Source organism: Syzygium oleosum, unplaced genomic scaffold, assembly GCF_021117445.2.
Source record: "Syzygium oleosum isolate NSW1041296 unplaced genomic scaffold, Sole_v2.1 Sole_v2.09, whole genome shotgun sequence".
NCBI lineage: Eukaryota > Viridiplantae > Streptophyta > Magnoliopsida > Myrtales > Myrtaceae > Syzygium > Syzygium oleosum.
In genome coordinates, this window is record NW_026607493.1 from 10,883,374 (window position 1) to 10,906,147 (window position 22,774).

At 41.1% G+C, this 22,774-nt stretch overlaps 4 protein-coding genes across 4 annotated transcripts; 2 read left to right on the forward strand and 2 right to left on the reverse strand.

Annotated features, from left to right (window-relative positions):
• Window positions 1-51: 51 nt before the first annotated feature.
• Window positions 52-3,417, reverse strand: LOC115693990 (protein COBRA-like). Its single transcript, XM_030621076.2, has 6 exons — window positions 3,196-3,417; window positions 2,410-2,489; window positions 1,714-2,170; window positions 1,130-1,289; window positions 729-1,009; window positions 52-633 (listed from the first exon to the last, which is right to left on the reverse strand). Exons 1-6 carry the CDS (start codon window positions 3,296-3,298, stop codon window positions 341-343), a joined length of 1,374 nt encoding a protein of 457 aa, XP_030476936.1. The 5' UTR covers window positions 3,299-3,417; the 3' UTR covers window positions 52-340.
• A 2,493-nt stretch (window positions 3,418-5,910) lies between these two features.
• On the forward strand, window positions 5,911-11,459 carry LOC115693995 (cleavage stimulation factor subunit 50). Its single transcript, XM_030621087.2, has 14 exons — window positions 5,911-6,279; window positions 6,906-6,989; window positions 7,084-7,208; window positions 8,028-8,100; window positions 8,211-8,294; window positions 8,362-8,448; window positions 9,046-9,116; window positions 9,266-9,317; window positions 9,427-9,484; window positions 9,764-9,864; window positions 9,963-10,117; window positions 10,485-10,593; window positions 10,948-11,004; window positions 11,089-11,459. Exons 1-14 carry the CDS (start codon window positions 6,175-6,177, stop codon window positions 11,242-11,244), a joined length of 1,317 nt encoding a protein of 438 aa, XP_030476947.1. The 5' UTR covers window positions 5,911-6,174; the 3' UTR covers window positions 11,245-11,459.
• Window positions 11,460-12,330: 871 nt separating this feature from the next.
• Window positions 12,331-14,551, reverse strand: LOC115693966 (pentatricopeptide repeat-containing protein PNM1, mitochondrial). The gene has a single exon (XM_030621050.2). The coding sequence runs from the start codon at window positions 14,469-14,471 to the stop codon at window positions 12,870-12,872; it is 1,602 nt and encodes a 533-aa protein (XP_030476910.2). The 5' UTR covers window positions 14,472-14,551; the 3' UTR covers window positions 12,331-12,869.
• A 1,951-nt stretch (window positions 14,552-16,502) lies between these two features.
• On the forward strand, window positions 16,503-21,666 carry LOC115691974 (ABC transporter B family member 25-like). The gene is made up of 17 exons (XM_056314748.1): window positions 16,503-16,664; window positions 17,655-17,726; window positions 17,816-17,851; window positions 17,951-18,025; window positions 18,133-18,257; window positions 18,456-18,555; window positions 18,699-18,870; window positions 18,962-19,080; window positions 19,352-19,462; window positions 19,545-19,689; window positions 19,827-19,959; window positions 20,192-20,267; window positions 20,350-20,414; window positions 20,533-20,644; window positions 20,826-20,933; window positions 21,026-21,223; window positions 21,347-21,666. Exons 1-17 carry the CDS (start codon window positions 16,503-16,505, stop codon window positions 21,593-21,595), a joined length of 2,058 nt encoding a protein of 685 aa, XP_056170723.1. The 3' UTR covers window positions 21,596-21,666.
• Window positions 21,667-22,774: the final 1,108 nt, after the last annotated feature.

Here is a 22,774-nt window from a genome sequence, read left to right on the forward strand (position 1 = left end):
TCGTATTTCATTTCTTCAAAATCAAATAGCTTACAACATTTTGGTCACGGATACTCTTAACATACATTGATCCACATAAATAACAGTATAACATAGCAAAAGATTATTCAGAAGGAGATTACAAATGATTCTATCACCGGATGTATAAATAAGCTAAGTGGCAGGGACCTCGCAGTAGTAGATTCTATAGCACCCTGTTTCCGTCTCTACTCGCACCTGCTATTGTCACAAGAACGTGTTACAATTGCATGGACAAATCATGCTATAACCCTGTTGTGGTTTGGTGTAAACCTGATAGGAATAGCAGAGCAGCCATTTTAGCAGTTTGTCCCTGGGGTCCTCACACGAAAGCCAAAAACAACAGAGTAGATGCCACAATTGGTATGAACGTGAAAAGTCCAGGCAAAATTGGCCGAGGACTGGCATTTGGCAACCATGGGTAGGCATCCGGAGGCGGCATCACACAGTTATCGCCATTGAAATAAATCCTCCGAGGAAAAGCCCATCCCTTTTCAAATGTAAAGGTGGATTGGTCCTTTCGGAATAATAGCTCGGACTGCACATTCCCATATGGCCCAGCTTCATTGAGAAAATCATTGTAGAACTTGACTCCCCATAACATCGCAGTATCATCTGCAATTAAATAACCAGAATTGCAACATTGTGAGAAAAAAAAGCAGCAGATTCAACAGGACCATTATAAGCGAATCAGGTATAATATTGCTTACTTAATCCTGCATAGGGAGTCAGTGCCTTGTAGTTGAAGCTGAAAACTTGGGTGAGATTATCGAAGTTGGGGTGCTGAACAACGAGATTCCACTGGGTGTAGTTCATTCTATAGTTGAAATTTGTGATCGTGATCTTCACCCGCCAATACTCCTTGTAATTGAGCTTCACATGCCAATGGACTCGAATTGGACACATATGGCTAGTACACTGGACTAGCGGTGCATTGCTGCCAGACTTTCCCGAGTTAGATACAACTTGAGCCAAGTGCGGAGAATTTGCCCTGAAAGACCAGATGAGAAACATATGGTTATGAATCAATTGTTTCCACGTAACACTGAACGAGAACTCTATAAGACAAGTTCAGAGATAACTAAATCTTCGTGTAAGTGTGATAACTCACTCTACGCAGCCGCCGGTATCTGTTGCATTGTTTTGACAGCCGCAAGTGCAAGTAGGGCAATTTACTATTGTGTCATTGTAGAACGAGGAGAGAGAGACACAGCAGGTTGGAGTCTTTTGAGCTAAGAATTGCGAATATGTACAAGTAACATTCCACGTCACTGCAACAGATCAAGCAGCTAAGGTCAGGGAAAGTCAGATAACTGCATGCTTGAATGAAAGTTAATCAACTCGGAGCAAGATATCAAAAGTCGCAATTGTTGTCCGCATTCCAAAACTCACATGTAGATTAAATAAGTTCCCCTAGGTACAACAGCCAGATATTGTTCACACTTTGGAAAGATCCCACAATAGATGTGCGCATTGCATTACTCACATATCCCAGGGCCAGAAGCAGTAAAAGTCATTCACATGTTTGATACTTTATAAACATGCATATAGTTGATACTATCTTAAGGAATTGCTTGCATGTTTATAATGCATCTCATATGCAACCACTATGTAGTGCCGAAGAATTTCAAATTTTTGTCTAAAAAGACTATCATGCACATGTAATTGCTTTGAAGAAACCTGCGAATAACTTACTTAAAGCTTGGGTCGTTCGCCTTTTGTCAGCAGAGACAAATTTAGTCGGTCTGACAATCTTTGCGGGTCCACAAGTATATCCTGGTCCCGGTGCTTTCAGTGTAAAGTTTTTGGGAAGCCTCACGGTCTTGTTAGTTGTTCCAGCAGATCCTACACTGACCTGAAATGAACTTGCCGCATTTGCTGGGTCCTGGACCCACGAATTTATAACTCCACCTTTGCAACAATTTGCTATCTGCTGATTGTAAGGAGTTCCTGGCAACAGGTCGACGACTGTCGGGTCCTTCTTACAGCAATGAGGGGTGTTCCCTTTGTATTTCGAGCAATCACCTTGCTCTGTGGTCTGACTGCCCATCATGCTCCATATAACTTCCTTCTTTGCCCACGTCCACCCCAATGTCCATCCCGGAGCTTGTATATGGCGATATTGTTGGAAGTTGAACATTGTGACAACAGCCTGTCGAACTCAACCAGAAAATGTCATGAGACAAGCGGGATTGTAGCCAGACTTGAGCCAGGGAAAAAATATAAACTCTTCGTGATAGGAAAATATTTCCTGACTAAGCCTCAAGTTCTTCATAATTCATACCCCCTCAAATTGTCTTTATGGGACTCGGATCAACAACGATAGCAAACTACTTTTTTCACAAAAACGCACATGAGTTAAAGAAGATCTCGTTAACAACTAATGCATACCACGTAACCATCGGGAGTCCAGCTCATTACGTCCCACTTGATTGTGATGTTCCCATTAGGATCAAGTGCATCGTACGCTTCTGCAAAATCGGGCATCAGAAGAAAACGACAGACATCAATCAGAAAGTATAAGTCCAGAGCATGCACTAAGTTACTTTTGAAAGTATCACATGACACATGAGGAAGGCATTAAAAAGATAATCACAAGATTTCGCAAATTTGGGGTTCAAACTGCCATCTTAGCCACACATCAAGAGACATTATCAGCTTCGATGCCATTATAATTAGCATATGGAATCCGTAAAGAGAGCACACAGATCACTTGAGGAAATAAATAAACACAAAGACACCTTCGCTTGTTTCCTCTTAACTACTTCCCCGGATAAGTTCTTGAAGATAGAATTCAAAAAGAAACATAGCCTTCACACACGTTCAAATTTCTAACGAACGCAACCATCTAACCACCAAAAAACTGCCCAACATGCCGCTTTCGGAACTAATTACGGAAACAGATAGGGAAATTACACGGCTCTTCAGATCGCAGGGGCAACTTGATTTCAACCGACTTCGCAAGCCGGTCAAGAACAGCGAGAGATCGAGAATCAAGAAACAGACCCAGATGCACATTACCCTGATTTTCTCGCATCTCCCTCGGAGTTCGAGACATAATCAAGGGAGGGCAACAGCCAAAAAGGAACAAGGAAACAAGAAAGAGAAGGCTCCTCAAGAAACCGAAATTTGACGAGCAAGAAGCGAAAAGGAGCATCATCATGGGGGGGCACTTACCAGTGGATGGGAAAGAGGAGCAAGAGAGCAACAACAGGAGCAAGACCGCGATTCCACCGAGCTTGGACATGAAGCCGTCGGTGGAGCGCAAGGAAGGCTCCATTCTTGATGCAGATTTCGCCCCTCCGGTTCAAGATCTGCACAGCAAAGATGGAGAAGAAGAGGAAGAGAGAGAGAGAGAGAGAGAGAGAGATGTACAAGGGTGCTGGCTTTTTCTTTCACATGGGAAGTAGAAGCTTTTGTTGAGTGCGAGTGGACTTGTAAAAGTCTCTGTGAGAGAGAGAGAGAGAGCACAGAGACAGAGGTGTGACAGTTACTATATATTACCGCGGTGTTTGCTTCCACGAGTAGTCGTCGTGGGGTTTCCAAGAATACCCTTCTTCTTCTTCTCTCTCTCTATCATTGAATTCTTAAGTAGTAATCAATGGTGATTTAGTCTTCGATCTTCATCATCACTGCACAAGAATCATTAACGATCCACGACGTATCTATCTATCTACATGCTCTCTTCTGAGCTATTTACGAAGCGTCCTAGTAAAAGAATTCCATTCAATTTAAGAGAATATCAAAAGCTTGAAAAGTACTTTATAGGAATCAATCTCGTGTGCATCACGATGTTTATTAAGATTCGATATACTGTGGTCTAGGTTAAATTGGTCGTGATCGTCCGGGGTAATTTCATCGAGGGTTGTAACTTTGTAACTATAATCGAGATGGGTTCGCCAATTTCCATTCTTATATTTTCAATTTTGGATTTTTCTTAATTAACTATATATGATTTCCATTTTCGGGTTTGATTAATTGTAATCGAGATGGGTTGTGGCCACAGAGACGGCGAGGGATAATTGTGGGAATTCGACCCAAAAATGGTCTGAAAACACACACACACACGAACGACCGTGCAATTAATGACACGGAAAGAGGGACTTGGAGCAAACCATGCAAGGGTATGGAAAATCGGGGAGGCGAGACAGCGGTCCAACGTGGGCAATTCCGACACTGTCGGTGGCAATACAATACAAAAAGCATTATAATTGTCTTCTAAATTTAAAGAAAAAAAACACGCGTAATTTAATAATTCATTTTCTCTCTCTCTCTCTCTCTCTCTAGAATGACTCGGTATCAGTGGAGAGTGTACTGGCGAGGACAGCGACGTGCTTTGGTCCTTTTCCCAATTGTCTTGCTATGCAACCACCACCGCCATCTTAACCATACTAATCAAACATCCAATTTCGTAAATTATCATTTGCTTCTTCTACCAATTATTGTCCCTCTCTCTCTCTCTCCGTCTCTCGCACGCACAAGCAAACAAAACGAGGTCGGATCTTTTTTTTTTTAATCCATTCTCGAAATGATGGGGGTTAGGTGCTTCTGGAGCACTGGATAGTCACGAGTTTCGAGCTAATTGGAGTGTTAATTCGCATATGAGATTTTTCGGAAAGAATTTGGAAAATATTGTTAGGCGCTTGGATATGAGTTGTGCTCAATATTTCTATTTGAAAGTAGGTGCTTTTGGAGGACTAAGCAGTCACGAATTCGAGCTAATTGAAGCGTTAATTCGCAGCGAGATTTTTCTGGACAAATTTGGAAAATATCATTAGGCGCTCGTCCAAGGATATGGGTTGCGCTTAATGTTTCTACTTGAAGTAGGCGATTTTCTCGAATTCGAGGCTATATAAGCATTAATCCACCGCGACGAGGTTTTTCGGGGAAATCTTAATTTTCATAAGTTGGTTGTTAGAGAATATTGGTCGCCCTTAATATTTGTATTTGAAGTAGGTGTGCTTGAATTTTTCAAATTTGTTAATTGTGTTATTATTGTTCTTGGTGATTTTTTAATTATTAACTCCATGACTCTTGCTAAATGATAGACCTTTTCTTTTCATCTTTTAAACGCTCTGGTCATTTAACTAATTTTTTAACTATAAAAAACCTCAAACTTGTATACACATTCTAAATTTATCCGAAATTAATTTTTCGACCATCAAAAATCCAAAAACTTGTACATTTGTGTTAAATTTACTGTCTGTTAATTTTCGTTATATTTGATTAATACCACGAAAAATTATAAACTGGTACACTCGTGACAAACGGCGAGTAAACCCCAAAATGGTACATCCGTCAACTGTCGCGTGTTATCTAACTCAACAATTTGATGGTAAATTTTGAAGGAATTTAACGAATGATAAATTCAGTACAAATGTACCAGTTTGGGATTTTTATGATGTGAATGATAACTATTCTATTCCAGAAATATATTTTTGAGCAAAAATACGCGTTTAATAACGACATAAAATTTTTCCCTCTTAGGCGGTGAGTGGGTGGACAGCAGGTAGTGGTGGGAGGCGACTGGCGTCGAGCAGCGACAGAGGGAGGCGGGCGACAAGTGGACGGGCAACTAATAGCGAGAGCGAACGATGAGAAGGGTTTTTATTTCTCATTTCTGTTTCAGAAATAGAAAACTAAAAAACCTTTTTTACTTCTCATTTTTATTCCAAACATATTTCTGAAATCAAAATTCGTTACAGAAATAGAAAATAAAATTGCGCAGTAAAAGGAATTCTGTTCCAAACCTGTACCGGGAACAGAAAAACAAAAAACAGAATGATTATCATGTACGTCCGTAATCAAAAGATTAGTTTAGGATAAATTTATTATAAATGTACAAATTTTAGGTTTTTCGTAATAATAACATTTTTTTTTCTCTCTTTCTTTTTCTGTGTTTTGGGGCAAACTCCACGGAAAGATTTTGAACCTGCAAAAAATGGCGGCTCCGCAGGAAATTAGGGTTTTAGGTGGACGACCTTCTGGAAACGTTTTAATGGAGTCCGCGAGAGAATCGATCATCTCTCGGCTCGTGATGAACACGGAGCTCGATTCTAGGGTTTGATTGTCCCAATTCGAAAGCAAAAAACTTGTCTTTGATAGAGAAATTTTAGGTGGCGGTTGGAAGTTAGGGTTTTTGATTTGGAGTGGAAGATGGAAAGCAACAGCAATTTGGAGCAGACGCTGCAAGATGGGAGGATATACAGGCAGCTCAATTCGCTCATCGTCGCTCATCTTCGCGACAGCAATTTCACTCAGGCAAGCGACGATTTTTAAGGACAGGATTCGCGTATTTTGTTTCGTTCTCACTCCTGGGTCTCTTAAGATGATCGTTTTCAATGTGGAAGGAAAAATGGGAAATGATGGGGAGTGATGTGTTCCGTTTCGGTTGACCCGTGTAAAGTTCGGCACTTTCTGGTATTTGGGGAAATGGGGTTGGTCAATAACCAAGGCTGCCTCTAAACTGTTCTTCAATTTGCGATAAATTGCGGAAGAAGACTGGAAATGATCATTATAAGTTCCATGGCTTCCTCTGGTTCGAATCTCAGAGGTTCCCGGTGTTCTGTGCTGATGTACTTACTTTTTTAGTCTTAAAGGAGGCTTGATGATCCTTGAGGATTCCTGGTTGGTTTACTAAAGTGTTCTGTGGAATAGAAAGCTTAAAGCTTCCGATGTTGTCCTCATTGCATTGTATTCAGGGTCACGGAGATTTACTTCAAACATATACAAAGTCATAGGCCGCCAGAATTCAGTGGAAGTTGATATCTTTATTGCGTAAATTCATTGTATCTGTAACAGAACTTAGATCTCTTTCAAACGCTCGCCTTCCTCATCTTTTATTAAGAAACAATGAACCTTAGAACTCATAATGCTTTCCTTTGCAGGCAGCCAGTGCGGTTGCTTCAGCGACGATGACGCCCTTGAATGTTGAAGCCCCAAGAAATAGGCTTCTTGAGCTGGTTGCCAAGGTTTCTGCTCGACTTGTTATGCCTTTACTTTGCTCTTCATAGTTCATTCTTATCAGTTGTCATGTAAATGAAAGGAATGCTAAGGTACTAACAGGGTCTTGCAGTGGAAAACGGTGAACTATTGCGAGGTGTTTCTCATGCTGGGACAAATTATCTGGGTGGATCAATACCTGCTTCATATGGCTTGGTTCCAGCTCCTTTGACCGCTGTTGATTTCAGGTAAATGCGGCTTCTGAATGTGTTCACTGGTGGCTATTAATAATGTCATTGTGCTGATGTTGTTGGCTACTCTCCCTGTATGACCAATTAATTATTGCAATGTGAGTCAGTAAGAGATTTGATGAGAGAGAGGGAGAGAGCCTGGGGAGAGGGGACTCGTGGTGTACATATGATGATGGTCAGGCAATGTTATTGAGTTTTTGTTCTATATAATTTGGTTTGATGTGTACTTGGACTTCTATACAATTTTCCTTTGAGATATCAGTGACTATGTCCTTCTTCTTTTGAACTACTTAGAGTGATCTGCCTGCTGGTATATAATAATTTTCCCGAGGATGTAAGAACCATCATAATTGTCTGCATTTATGCTATGTTTAGAGCTGTACAAGGCAGTATTTGCCTTCATAATTTAGTCATGGACAATTACATCTTTTCCAAACCTCTGACAGTCTGAGTTTTACACTTAAGTTGCCAATCTGCACTTTTCCCTGCAACTTTTGCTGAGATACAGCTGAGACAGTTGTTCCTAGATCTACGTTGTGTTTGGGCGGACACATTTTTATAGACAGAATCGTTTTTCTTCTCACCTTTTTTATTAGCCCATTCCTTTCCAAGAACCAGACAGCAGAGGCCCTTTGGGAGTTGACTTTTATGCTGAATTTGCTCATTCCACTTTGCTTTTGCTCTATAGACTAGAGTTATTCGGTATAACTTCAGTTAATTGATTAGCTTGCAGGATGCAAAGAAATTATTATCTCTATTCTTAAGCCATTTTGTAGTCTCTTTTGTATTAGAACTAATTTTCGCTTATCAAATCAGTTCTGTGCAAGACACAAAGGGCATGTCAAAGAGTTTCACTAAACATGAGACCAGGCATCTTTCAGACCACAAGGTACCAATCAGAATGACGAAAGGAGATAGTGAATTTGTGATGACAATTTTTTCGTGTTTTAATTTGTTATGGAGTTCTATCTTTGGACTTAATAGGTAAAAATTTTGTAGAATGTTGCCAGATGTGCAAGGTTTAGCACTGATGGAAGGTTTTTTGCAACAGGAAGTGCTGACACTTCAATTAAGCTCTTTGAGGTTGGATTTTTATTGTTTTAAACTTTAGTTTTGGCCTCCACATTCTAAAGTTTATTGTATTTTGTAGGTCTCAAAAATAAAGCAAATGATGCTACCAGATTCTACAGATGGCGCTATACGAGCTGTTATACGGACATTTTATGACCATACACATGTAAATCCACCTCTCCCACACGGCTGTGATATTACTGATGGCAATCACTGTTTGAGTTTTTGTCTACACACAGCATCTATGATGGAATGGTTGAGTTTTGCTGTATCTGCAATTAACTTCTTTGCTGAACAATCTTCCTGTTTATTCTTGCGTAAGAACTACATACCCGGTTCAATAGCTGTGACTATATCCTGGGAACATGCAGCTTTTACTGCATACTCTAATAAAATCCTGAAGCTCTGTGCAAATTCGTTTTTTTCCCCTTTTTTCTTTTTTTATTGGGGGGGGGGGGGGGAGGAATTGTATGCAGTTTTTCATTTTGGACTTTTCGAGAAAATTTTATGCAAAGAAACTGGGAAGTTTCTATCACAGGAAGTGCTCACTATTTGCACACTATCAGCTATTTGATCTAACATCAAGGTTTTTAACTCTGGTATGCGGATTTCTGCTATTGTATGACACTTGTATCAATTTGCTAAGGAACTTATGTTTTACCATGGCTACTAATAGGGATTCCATTTCCGACTATATCTATGTGTCATTGTTTCTTTCTTCTTTTTTTGTTAATTTGAGGATGTTTCTCCATGTTAATCTCAGCCTGTAAATGACTTGGACTTTCATCCTCAAAATACTGTCCTGATATCTGGAGCCAAAGACCATACAGTGAAGTATGTCCATCTGTCTTTTTGTTGCTTGACTTCAACAAATCTGTCTGATCCTGTAGTGTTATTTGCTGATTTCATGTGTATAGTGAAAACAACCATTACATAGCGTGCAGAAATTGTGCTATTTTATTAATACTCGTGTCACTCTTCAGGTTCTTTGATTATTCAAAAGCTACAGCAAAGAGAGCATTCAGAGTTATTCAGGTTTTTTTTGTTGCTTTATCATGGATTGTGGAACAGTTGTTAAATTCGGTAGTATCAATATGATGTTATTCTTTAAGTGTCCGTCTTATCCTTGATCTTAATTATTCAGGATACTCACAATGTACGTTCAGTAGCTTTCCATCCTTCTGGCGATTTTCTTTTAGCTGGTGATTATCTTCTCGCTTTTGTGTTTATTGTATTTTTTAGTCAGTTGGAAATGGTTACCTTGACACGTGATTCTGTACTAGTATAGCTGTAGAAGTTTTACTAGATACCATAGGGCAATAAGTTCTTTTTCTGTGAATATATCACCCATTCATCTTTTCTTCTAATAAATTCCTTGTTTTTTGTGTTATGCATGATACTGGCATCACTCCAATAACAAGTTAACGAGTGCCTTTTTCCTATAAATGTTACCTGAAAAGTTTGGTTAAATAATATTACAGGGACTGATCATCCAATTCCACACTTGTATGATGTCAACACATTCCAATGCTATCTTTCTGCAAGTGTCCCAGAATTTGCAGTTAATGCGGCGATTAACCAGGTAGATCCCCTGCTTTGTTTTTTCTTTTCTTATAGTTTCTTATTGTACTGTGGGCTGAATGGCAGACCCTTAAGAATATCGAGTTTATGTTCATGTAGGTAAGATATTCATCTAGTGGTGGCATGTATGTTACAGCATCTAAAGATGGTGCTATACGATTTTGGGATGGGGTATCGGCCAACTGTGTTCGCTCCATTGTGGGTGCACATGGGGCAGCTGAAGTAACTAGTGCCAACTTCACAAAGGATCAGAGGTACAGACAAAAGAATTTTTTTAATGGTCTTCCGAGACTTGTTTTGTAAAACTATTTTAATGGCCTCTGGATATTACGGTTCACAACTACCACGGTCTTGAAAAAGGGGCTCTAAAAATGGGCTTATGTGCCAATTCCTTCTGAAAATAACACAATCGCTCCAATGTATGCATGATTATGCACGCATCTCTCAGCTTTATCTAAACTTTGAAAGGGTACATATCGCATATTAGATATTGGCCACTACCATAGTTAGTCTAACGGCAGTGGAGTTTATAAGCACCACAGCTTTTGAAGGAGACCGTACAGTGCATTTAAACTGGATGCAGTTCAGTTGTTAACCATTATAGTGATTACCATGTTCCAGATATGTACTCTCTTGTGGGAAGGACTCTACTGTGAAACTCTGGGAAGTTGGCACAGGAAGATTGGTCAAACAATATCTTGGAGCCACTCACACGCAGTTGCGATGCCAGGTATTATTCTGCCTTAAAAATTCTGTTCTGGCGTGTACATGGTCAAAGTTAGTCGTAGCTGACATACCTAAATATCAATAAAATATGATGTACCAATCATGTGCAAATTCTTCGACCAAAAAAAATAAAAATCATGTGCAAATTCGACATTTCTCCTCATGCTATTTTTCCCAGTAAGCATATGTAGATCTGCACTAGGAGTGAAATCAAGTCATTTTTTTGCAGCAGTCTTAAGACATGGTTTTCAATAGCTAATGCACATCGCTCCTGTAAGTTGCACTAGGAAACGTCATTAAATTTCTTTCTGCTTTAACCCAATGAACACCAAAGAAATTACCAGCTGTCCTTCTGCAGGCTGTCTTCAACAATACAGAAGAGTTTGTTCTATCCATTGATGAACCCAGCAATGAGGTTTGTGAAATCTTCTCGTTTTATATATTATATCATAGTGGTTACTCCTCTTAGGTTTGAGCCAAGAATTTCCTGTATTTGCAGATAGTGGTCTGGGATGCCATGACAGTAGAAAAAGTGGCAAGATGGCCGTCCAACCATAATGGCCCTCCTCGTTGGATTGAGCACTCGCCCACAGAAGCAGCTTTTGTATCCTGCGGAACTGACAGATCAGTCCGATTCTGGAAGGAAACTCTCTAGGGTGATCTACGAGACAGCCGTGATCTTTGCAGCCTCGAACATCCTAAAAGTGATCATAATTTGATTCTCGAGGATGATCACCAAATACGCTGCCCCCTCCACAAATTTATTTCCTTCTTTGTAAGGAACATGTAAGGTATTTGAGGAGGCATTGTCAATAACTCATAATCCTACCTCTATTGGAGTTTTGATGTTTGAGTTTTGCATATGTGCAACATCACGTGCCTCACAAATTTTACAATTAAAAGGTTAAGAGGGTAATATTTAACGGTTGAAAGTTTAGACGCAAACATGTACTACGCCATAGCTTGGGTGAGCGTTGCGTAATTTCCCCAGATGTTTACCACATTTGTTTTGTTGCGAATATAAGTCAAGATAACCTACAAATGTTCAGATATATGGTGTGTACGATGACTGCAGATGATAAGCATAAACTTCCATATTATTAGCAGATAAGCATGCGCAGCAGACCATTGGCGTATCGAGGCATCATCATTTTACTGAACATAATTTTGGAAAAAAGTTTGTTAGAAACATGATCAACTCGATTTTTCTTTGTGAGCTAAAATTTACGGCCACTCATACTAAGAGCTCCACCGATATTTACCCTTTCACATGCTCTTATTGACAATCACAAACTTCTCAGCCACAAAGTCGAGCAAGCTCATTGTCTGTGATACATCTTGATCCAGTGAGGAGATTATACAAGCTTACATTGATCCCACTGGGTTAACTATTGCATGTTCCAGCAGAATCGATTGGCAGTAAAATTCACCAAAAGAAGTGCTAGTCGGTATAAATCCATGAGCAAGAAATTTTACTGTAAGAATAGTAAAAGAAATTTGTCAAGTTGAAGATAGAAATGATTGGAGCTGGCTTTCATTCCAAGGATCATTTCACCAGGCAAAAGGAGAGATGAACTCAAACCTCCAATAATTTCCGTCACAAATTATAGAATAACTGGAGTCTGGAGCAGAGAAAACAAAGGAGAAAGGTCTACGAAGTAAGAATAACAAGACCAAGCAGCAGGACGACGGCATGAAACATGATACATAAGGGTTGGCTTTCATAACATTGCACAGACCATGAAAAAGGCATTCTTATCCCAGGAGAGCAATATTAGATTTTCACTAACAAGGATCAGAGTATCTTCAAGCCAAACATAAATTACAACCAGAGAAAGAGGACTTCCGCACGTGCGATACTGTTCCTTGTTCAGTACAAGCCCGTGTTCTCATTGAGAAAAATGCCGGCATTTGTTTAGTGAACATCATATTTATTTGACATCCATCGCATAAAGAAGTAGAAACCTAGAAAAATCAATTAGCTAATGGAAAGCAAGATCCAGAAGCAAAATTGGCAAGGATAAAACTACTCTCACTATTCCCACTATTGCCATTTGTAAATTCAAACAAAAGATTGACATGATCCAGGGAACCATTACTACCAAACCTCAAGAACCCTTTAGCAAGTACAATTTTGATCCTTTCCCTATTCAATACCAAGGCGGCACACAATCTTTGAACATGACTCCAGAGGATTAAATATGTGAAGTACAAGAAAGAACCTCAAGTTGCCTTGCCACACTTCCATCCAATTAAACGGGGCACAAGGCTTCAAGTGGATCAGTATCCTCGCATCATTCGTTTTGGCTTCTTAACGAAACTTAGACGAATCTGCTTAAGGCGTCTCCTTTTTCTAGCCATTTTCTCAGGCAACGTCTCTCGCTTTTTCTCATTCTTCTCGGCCTTGGGCTTCTTCATGTATCTGGGGTCTAATCTATAGGCCTTAGGTTCCACAGGCACTTCTCTCCTCAATGCTTCGTTGAAGAGTGCATTAGCCTTGTCAAGACGATTATGGGCACAAAATTTTCCCATCAATAAGTCATATGTCTTAATACCCGGCTCACAGCCATCGGCCTTCATCTTTTTAAAAACACTCAAAGCATGATCAATCCTCTCAATCCCACATAAGATCTTCAAAAATCCATAGTACGCCTTTTTATCCAAGGCATACCCTGCAGATTTCATTCTGTCAATCATCTCGTCTCCTTCTCCCACTCTTGCTGCCTGATACAAGCTCTTAATTAACACAAGGAACGTCTCTTCATTAGGATAACAGCCCCATTCTCCCATTCTATGAAACAACTTCATCGCATCCTCCGTTTTCCTAATTTTACACAAATTCCCAATCAACACATTGAAAGTCTCAACATTTCTCGGAACCCCATAATAATCCATATCGACCAAAATGTGTTCTGCCTCCGAATTTAGCCGAAATGGGTCCTTTTTACGACAAAGCTTACAAACACAATCGAGAAGAGCATTATAGCCCGTTGTGCCAATCTCAAAGCCTCCCCTGTACATCTCTCTTGCCAACCTATTGGCCTCCTCCAACTTTCCGTCGACGCACCACCCCTTAATCAGCAAATCACAAACATGCTCATCTGGGAAAAATTCATGAGCCAAGCTCTTGACCATCTTCTCGGCACAATTGGCATAACCCTTTTCACACAGCTTCTCCACTACCATTTTCATCGATTCCTTGTCACGTTTCAGCCCATAATCCCTCTCCATCCTCTCAAAGAACCCGACCGCTTGAGCGGACCGCCCCGCCCGAACCAACCTATCAATAACAGATTCCAGGGTTTTAGAACTCGCTACATCCTTGGCATCGCTCAATATCTCGTCAATCGCCTTGAAATCCTTGCGTCGCCCAAAGTAATCCACAAACATCGACAGCGTCTCATCCGTGCGAGTAAAACCAGGGTTCTGAGCCAGCCACTGGTAAAACCCCAGCACCGTACGGCCGGCATCCGCCGACAGATTGAGCGTCGAGAGGACCAGGCCAGGGTCCGGCGTCACGTGAGAGAAGTTGAGAGCGAGGCGCTGGACGACGGAGAGCGCGTCCGCGTCCGCGTCCGCGTCCGCGTCCGCCGTGAGCTCCGCGGAGAGAGACCGAGCGACCTCGTCGCGACTCCGGTCACCATCTCCGCTTCGATCCGCAGCGTCCACGGCAGACGAAAAGTTCCGGCGCAGCGAGAAATCGGAGAAGCGAGGGAACCTGGGGAAGCAGGCCGGCGCGGCGCGCGGAGAAAATGAGGGAGGCGAGTGGAGGAGGAGGAGGCGGCGAGATTGGGCGCCGGAGGAATGAGGAGGAGGAGGGGAAGGAGAGAGGCGGCGAAGAAGGAGGAGCGTCCTGAGCTGCGAGGGTTTTAACGGCGGCATTGCTCTGAGAGACGGCGGAGGAGTGAGAGAGTGACGGTGGCGACCGCAGTTGCAGAGATCGGAGGAGGAACGAGAAGTGAAGAACCCTACGCCGCGAGAGAGAGAGAGAGAGACTTAGTGGGCCCAGATTTGGCGTGAATTATGGGCCGTCTTGGGCCTAAAGCGATCTTTAGGGTTGGGCCAGAATTAATGTGAGCCCAATACCGATACCGATGACTATGATGTTCATGATGAGCGATGCAAAAACTCTTGCTCCGGCCCGAGATTAAGGATCACTTGTCTTTCAAATGGGACCCACGATGTCCGAAGTATCTAACGATTGTGATTCACTTGATTCACATGGATTGAGTGCAAGGAGGAAAAGGATCGTGTGCGGAGGCTTTCCAATTTTAATGTAGATATATTAGGGGTGATCGATGCCAAACCCGAAATCTGGAACCTACTTTGTTAGAATCGGTTCTCAGTTTTTAAAACTTGGAATCTACCATGTTTTTCCGGTTCGGTTCCAAGGTTTACTGAAAACCTATTTTTCTTATGTTCCTTTATTTAGTTTCATTTTTTACAACAAAATAAGATGAGTAACAAAACGGTTCAAAGTAAAAGATGAACGAGGACGAGCGAGCAAAGGCGAGTCAGGGACGAGTGAGGGTTGTGAGGCTTGAACAATTGAGAGCAAGCGAGCAAGAGTGTGAATCGCGAGCAAGTGAGAGAGAGTCGTAAAGTGTATGAGTGAGGTAGGAGAAAAATGAGGTAAAAAGAGAGATAGAGGAAAAGATGTCAAAAGAAATACCAAACTTTTTAGACTTTATGAAATTGGTTCTAAATTTGGTTCGATCGGTCTAGTTCCCGAGCGGTTCTTCACTCGAAATCGGGAATCAAACCGTTTATAAAAGGGAGCTTGGAACCGAACCGATTTTCAAGGCAATTCGATCCGGTTCCTAGGTAGAACTGATCCGATTGCACAGCCCTAAAATATATAACATGAAAATGCTCTCGTCAAACATCAAGAAGGCAATCTTTAAAGCCCCTAAAACACTTGATAAAGCAACCAAATAAGGAAGAGTGTTTGAAGTTTTCATGACATTTTTTCTCAGGTTTATGTAATCAATTCTTAAAAAGTTGAAGGGAAAATGACATAAATAATCTCTGAATTTTAGCTCAATATGCAATGTTATCCCTGAACTTTTAATTTATTTAGTATGGTCTATGAACTTTAGTCTAATGTGCAGTGTCGCCCCAAATTTTTAATTTATTCAATGTGGTCCCTGAACTTTTTTGTACATGTTCAATTTAACCCCCAAACTATATAAGAATATTCAATATTGTACCGGAACTAAACATAATGGAAGAAAACTATTAGATATTTCATGTAGTCTAGGGACTGTATTTAAGATTTACTAAAAGTTCAGAGAACACATTGAATAAATTAAAAATTCATGGACGATATTGCACATTGAGTTAAAAGTTACGGTTCACATTGAATAAATTTAAAGTTCAAGCGTGATAGTACATATTAAGTCAAAGTTTATGGACCATTTATGTAATTATTTCAAAATCAAAATACTTACCAAATGTCTGTCGGTACGCAATAACAAGATTAGTTTAAAAAGTAATTGGTGACTTTCGTTCATCAAGTTTACCCAAAAGACTGATTCCGGAGGAAATGCCACTTCTTTACTCGTTCGGCCGACTGAATTGACTTCTATTCTTTCTTTTTTCAACTAATTTAAATTTTACAGCTCCCACATTTTGACTTTCTATTAATCCCAAATTTCCGAAACTTCCACAACACTTACATGTAGGCAACACTCAAATATCGATACGTAAAATCGTATATAATTTATTTTAAATTTTCTAAAAATCGGACACTATTGTAAGTTTTGGCGAGAAAAAAAAAATAAAAATAAACTACTTATTCGTGAGTGTGAACAAACTTGCGGGTCTTACAAGAACTGTTTGAAATGACCTTTTTAACCTCCAATAGACTCACCATGATGAGACACTGCTTTTTCCATAAGTTGCCCAACGTGAATGTGGGTCTGCATGTATGCATATGAACATGGATATCGAAGTCTGCAGTATCAGACACTCCAAGAAAAACCAGTCGATCCAATCGCGTCGCCAGGTTTGGAATATGAGGGGGGTGTGAGAGATTATTGTGGCCACTTTCGCTATGATAACAGGGAGCCTGATGTATGCGGTGATGGAAGCAAATTCACACAGTCGCAAAAGACAGAATCATTCTTCCAAAACCCGCCAAAGAAAGTTAAAAGGGTCACCGTTGGACCAACGATTAATAACGAGCTCTCAAAGCCATCGCGACGAAGACTAGCGAGTCTCTCTTCGTCTTCGTCGCCTCTGATTCGTGTTTCCTCTCATCTTGGAGCACACGCCAATGAAAATTTAAATCTCGAGAGGAAAAGAAGACGACCCACCGTTTTCTATTTTTTGGGCTTCGTTGTTGTTTCGCACTGATTCGCATTACTTGGCGGAAGGGCAAGAGTGATGCAGGGCTCCGGAAGAGAGGCAGTATGTTTTGAGTCGGGCATTTTTTCTTTTTAATCTCTTCGGAATTTGATGAAAATTATAGGCAAAATTTTAACTGTTCTTTTGGACTTCAAATTTAAAGAATTTTTGGTTGATTTGATTCCACGTGTGTTTGTCCACTTTGGATTGGTAATGCTTTTAGAATACTGAAGTGAGTGGAATCTTTGTTGAAATAGTTCCTGTCAAGGAAAGAAATGTTTCAATGAGTTTAAGGATTCAAGTCCAATACGTTGAGAAGAAATTTCCACACTGGGGTTTTAAGCTAAATTGGGTTTCTTTTTCTTGTTCGTTAAATTTGTTGTTGCATGGTGTTAAACGTTTAATTACCCTGCGTTTCCACTGAAAAGACTGATGGAAAAGAGTGAATTCACTTGGGTTTCTGTGATCAGTCCATGAGCAGATTTGAGAAAATTCTGGCTTTGGTCATCTTGTAGTCGAGTCTTGGTTACATGTTCAGTTCGTGAAAGCTTAAGAAATGTTTGGAAAATGTTCTTGGGTGCTTTTTTCCTCTTGGCTAAATTGTGAAAGAAAGACTTGGTACTGTACTTGACATCTTCATTCCCTTTTAATGTTGGTGTTTGTGTACTTTCAGTTTACTTCTTGTGTCATGCCCTCTTCTTCCCAATTTTATTGCAGGGAGAAAGAAAGAGAGATGATACTCTCAATAATAGTCATCCCACCGACCTCAAACACGGAGATGCTATACCGGTGAGAATGCCGTTTTGTTCATATTTTCTAAGTGACATCCTAGCGAGATCCGACTTCATGATACAATATTCCTTTCGGTAATTCCTTAGGTTGCAAATGTGGGATTTGGCAGAGTACTCTCACTGGTAATCTTCCCTTATGTTTACACTGTTCTTTGATCTTCGAGTAATCTCTTTGTGCGGATCGGACAATTTACTATATCATGGCATTTCATTAATTCACAGTCAAAGCCTGATGCCGGGAAGTTGATCGTTGCTACAATGGCTCTCTTGGTTGCATCCACCTCAAGCTTACTACTTGTAGGTTCTGTCAACTCTCTCCCTTTTGAAGTTCTATCTTTTATGTTGCAAGAAGCACGTTGAGAAATTGGACTGTTGATTGGAATACATTTAACCATTATGCGCAGCCAAAATTTGGTGGTAAAATTATAGATATTGTGTCAAGAGAGATGAGATCACCTGAACAGAAAGCAGAAGCGCTGGAGGCTGTCAACAGAACCATACTGGAGGTATTTTTAATTGTTGTGGCTGGGTAAGAACCTGCACTTGTTTCATTATCACCAGTTCTGGTGCAAAATTTGCCTCCTATCTGGCGACAAAGTCTCTTGTAAACTCGTAGCATTTTTGAACTGTTTCCTCGTGAGCTGACAAATTAGGTAGACTCTGTGGTAGCTACAAACCAGATTTCTTTTTCCCATAATAAAGGCTTCTCTCCTTGTCCACCTTCCAGTTCTGTTTGCACAGCACTTGAAGCATGGTTGTTCTTCTCTGCTAGTGAACGGGTCGTTGCTAGACTGAGAAAGAACTTGTTCAGTCACATTATTCATCAGGTATAACTCATCCAATGTATTGGTGTATGAACACCATGTAGTGCCGTTGCTGAGACATAGAGCTTCATGTATAGCAAGGCAATTTTGTATTAATTGCTCTGTGCACAACTTTTTTATTACAGCAGCTTGCATTTTTTTTGTAGGAAATAGCATTCTTTGATGTCACTCGAACAGGGGAGCTGTTAAGCAGACTTTCCGAGGATACTCAGATTATAAAAAATGCTGCAACCACCAATCTGTCCCAGGCCTTGAGTAATCTATCAACTGCAACTATTGGCCTCGGCTTCATGTTCGCAACATCTTGGAAGTTGACATGTAATTGGTCATTGCAGTGCATATTACTATATCTAGAGAAGTGCATTGATTGGTGGTTGACATTGGGCCATTCTTTTCGTTTATCTCACAGTGTTGGCTTTGGCCATTGTGCCTGTTATTTCTGTTGCTATACGGAAGTTTGGCCATTTTCTTCGCGAACTTTCCCATAAAACACAAGCCGCGGCTGCAGTAGCTTCCTCAATTGCTGAGGTATGACATGAAAGCATTAAGAATTTGGATATTTTGCTCATTCAGCTTGAGTTCGTCAATCAATTATCTATTGTCCGTAGGCTAATGCTGATCAACTTAATCACCAAATTAACAGTAGTAACTTGCTTATCTTGTGCTTTATATATGATGCTATATGCACCTGTAGAATCTTTAGTGCTTCAGGTAGACACTCAAAAAAGCATGAAACAAATCTATTTTATGCTACCTCGTTACTTTACAAAGTTGGAAGCTCATATACAGAATATTGTAGGAGTCTTTCGGTGCAATACGCACAGTGAGATCCTTTGGACAAGAAGGATTCGAGGTGTCACGCTACAGAGAGAAAGTTGACGAGACACTGAACCTTGGACTCAAACAAGCTGTGAGTTCCTCCTTGCTCTTCCCCTCCCTCCATTTTTCCTCACTCTCAACAGCTTTAAATTTCACCTCTCTTTCCGCTACAGAGGGTTGTTGGAATCTTCTTCGGAAGCCTGATGGCGGCCTTGACACTCTCGGTAGTTGGTGGAGTCATGTACGGAGCCAATTTGACCATTAGGGGTCAAATGTCACCCGGTGCCCTCATCTCTTTCATTCTTTATAGCTTCACCGGTATTGCTCTTAGTTATTTTGCTGAAAAATCGAAAAAATGAAATATGTGTCCGTCACTTTCAAGTTTTCAGGAGTTGCTCATTAAGCTTACATATCGGATATTACTCCATATGTCTAATTCAGGTACGTTCTTGCAGTGGGATCCTCTGCCTCTGGATTATCGATGTTGTATACTGAAGCAATGGGAGCTGCAGGAGCCAGCAGACGGCTGTTTCAGCTACTGGACCGTGTTTCATCCATGCCTAAGTCGGGGGATAAGTGTCCTTTGGGGTTAGTTCCTCTATTTTCTCTTACTCTGTTGGCGTCTTTCGAGATTTCATGTTAAAAAAACAGCCAAAAGTAAAAAAGATGAAGTCTCATTTTCTATTCCAATGCGAATCTAATGCTGTAAGTAAGTCGAGTATAGCAAATTTTAGTTGCTAGAAAGTTTTGCTTAAGAACATGCAACGCCTGTATAAATTACAATGATACGCCTCACTATGTTCTGTGTCTCGTCTTGTAGTGACCAAGATGGAGAGGTGGAGTTAGACGATGTGTGGTTTGCGTACCCTTCCCGTTCCAGCCACATGGTGCTCAAGGTGATGAATTTCTCTTGATCTATAGTAAGATCCAGCTCGTGTTTTACTAATGTAAAGAACACTGTACATCTGCAAATTTCAGGGAATAACATTAAAACTGCAGCCGGGTTCAAAAGTTGCTCTAGTTGGTCCTAGTGGTGGTGGAAAGCTAAGTTCTTCCTATGGGAAATCTTATCTCTTGAAACTCAGTTTGACGGCTATGAAGTACTATTAACTTCCAGGTGATGCTGTTCGACCTGCAATACTAACTTTTTCTACGCGTTAGACAGACCACAATAGCAAGCTTGATTGAGAGGTTTTATGACCCTACCAAGGGAAAGATTCTGATAAAAGGGGTTCCTTTGGTCGAAGTATCCCACGAGCATCTCCACCAAAAGGTCATTGTCTGTTAGATCTTTTACATTTTCACTCCCAATGAGCGGTAGTTCGAGTCATGAAGAACAATCCTATCTTTGGATGCAGATGTGCCTAAGTAACCGGAATATGCCATTGTTGCATCCAGTAAATGGTGATTATTTAACCGATACGTGCTGATATGCCGACAATTTACTCGTGCAGATGAGTATAGTCAGCCAAGAGCCTGTCCTCTTCAACTGCTCTATAGAGGAAAACATAGCCTATGGCTTTGATGGCAAAATCAGCAGCGAAGACGTGGAAAATGCGGCTGTAAGACCGACATATCTCCTTTACAAGAGTAGGGATACTAACCACTTCGACCGTTGGAACTCAGCATGACAATGATGATGTGAATTTTGCAGAAAATGGCCAACGCCCACGGGTTCATAGCGGAGTTTCCGGACAAATATAAAACCTATGTTGGAGAACGCGGGGTGAGGCTCTCTGGCGGTCAGAAACAGAGAGTAGCCATTGCGAGGGCTTTACTAATGAACCCGAAGATCCTGCTGCTAGATGAAGCCACGAGTGCTCTTGATGCCGAAAGCGAATACCTGGTTCAGGTGACACATCGGCAATATCTATCTCTTTAAGTTCGCATACTATCCTAAAGCAGGATATTCTAATTCGAGATCGAGACACAAACTTTTCACTTCATCGGTTGATCAGTCTCCAATGGTTTGTAGGACGCGATGGATACTCTAATGAAGTCAAGGACTGTGCTGGTGATAGCCCATCGGCTGTCGACAGTGAAGAGTGCCGATACAGTGGCGGTTGTTTCCGATGGCCAGATAGTTGAGAGAGGCACTCACGAAGATCTCCTCACGAAAGACGGGGTTTACGCCGCACTGGTCCGGAGGCAGCTACAAGGCGCCGAGAGCGAGATTAGGACCGCCGAGGCAGTTGATACTGGAACCGGAATTGCAGACAAATAGTAGTTTACACACTGCGTTGACGTTGGTGATTTATATGGTACATTGCATGCGGCACGACCTACTGAGAGTTTCACTCGTCAGCTTATAATGGATCTACACTTTGGCATACATCTAGTGCCAGCCCAGGGAATTATTTTAAGGAGCCGTGTTTGGTTCACTTTTCGCTTCAAAGTCTATTGTAAATCGACACTTATGCTATTAATGACAATCTTCTTTTTTCTTTCCGCAACTATCTTGAACGAAAAGAGACACGAGTTTTGACTACACAGTTCACTTCCTTCTAGATCAGGACAACTCGACTTGATGAAACTTTTTCGGAGCGATCGGCGGCGGCGGTGACCTGATCTGGAGGACTTATCTTTACTAGACTTCATCGGAGGCGTCAATTGAGAGAAGAAGATGGTTGTTCCTTGGAGACCTAATGCATTTGTCTATTGGGAGAAAAGTAAAGAGAGGAGGGAAGACCTAATGCCTTTGTCAGATTGGAAAATGAAATTTGGAGAGAGAAGTGGGAAAATATTAGAGGTAAAACGAAAAATTAAAGGGAGAAGCTAGACTAGAAGTGTCATTTTGCTTAAAACCGATTAGTAAATCACATTCAAATTCTCAATTAAATTGAAATAATGCGATGCATTTTTGTAGGGAAAAGTGCCAAAAAGTCCTAAACCTTTTGTATTGGTGCCAATTTAGTCCTAAACCTTTTTTAGTGCCAATTCAGTCCTAAACATTTTGCATTGGTGCCAATTTAGTCATAAACCTTTTTTGGTGTCAATTGAGTCCTAAACCTTTGCATTGGTGCCAATTCAGGTCCTAAACCTTTTGTCTTTGTGCCAATTCGGTCCTGCCGGTCAATTTGGCCGGATTTTTGCGTGGACGCTGTGTCGGCGGCCGGTCACCGGCGCGTTGACGTGGGCAACTTTAATATTTTTTTGAATTTTTGAATTTTTTCTCTCCCCTCCTCCTGGCGGTCTGGACCTGGTGGCTAGAGCCGCGGCGAGGCCGCCCTCGCTAGTGGCCGGCCGGAGAGCCTCGCCGGCGCCTACCTCTGGCCTCTGGCCACCGGCCGGTCGCCGGTCCAGTGACCGGCTGGAGGAGGGGAGAGAAAAAAAAAGAAAAGAAAAGAAAAAAAAAGAAAGAACTTAATAAAAAAGTTTAGGACTTTTTTGGCACTTTTCCCCA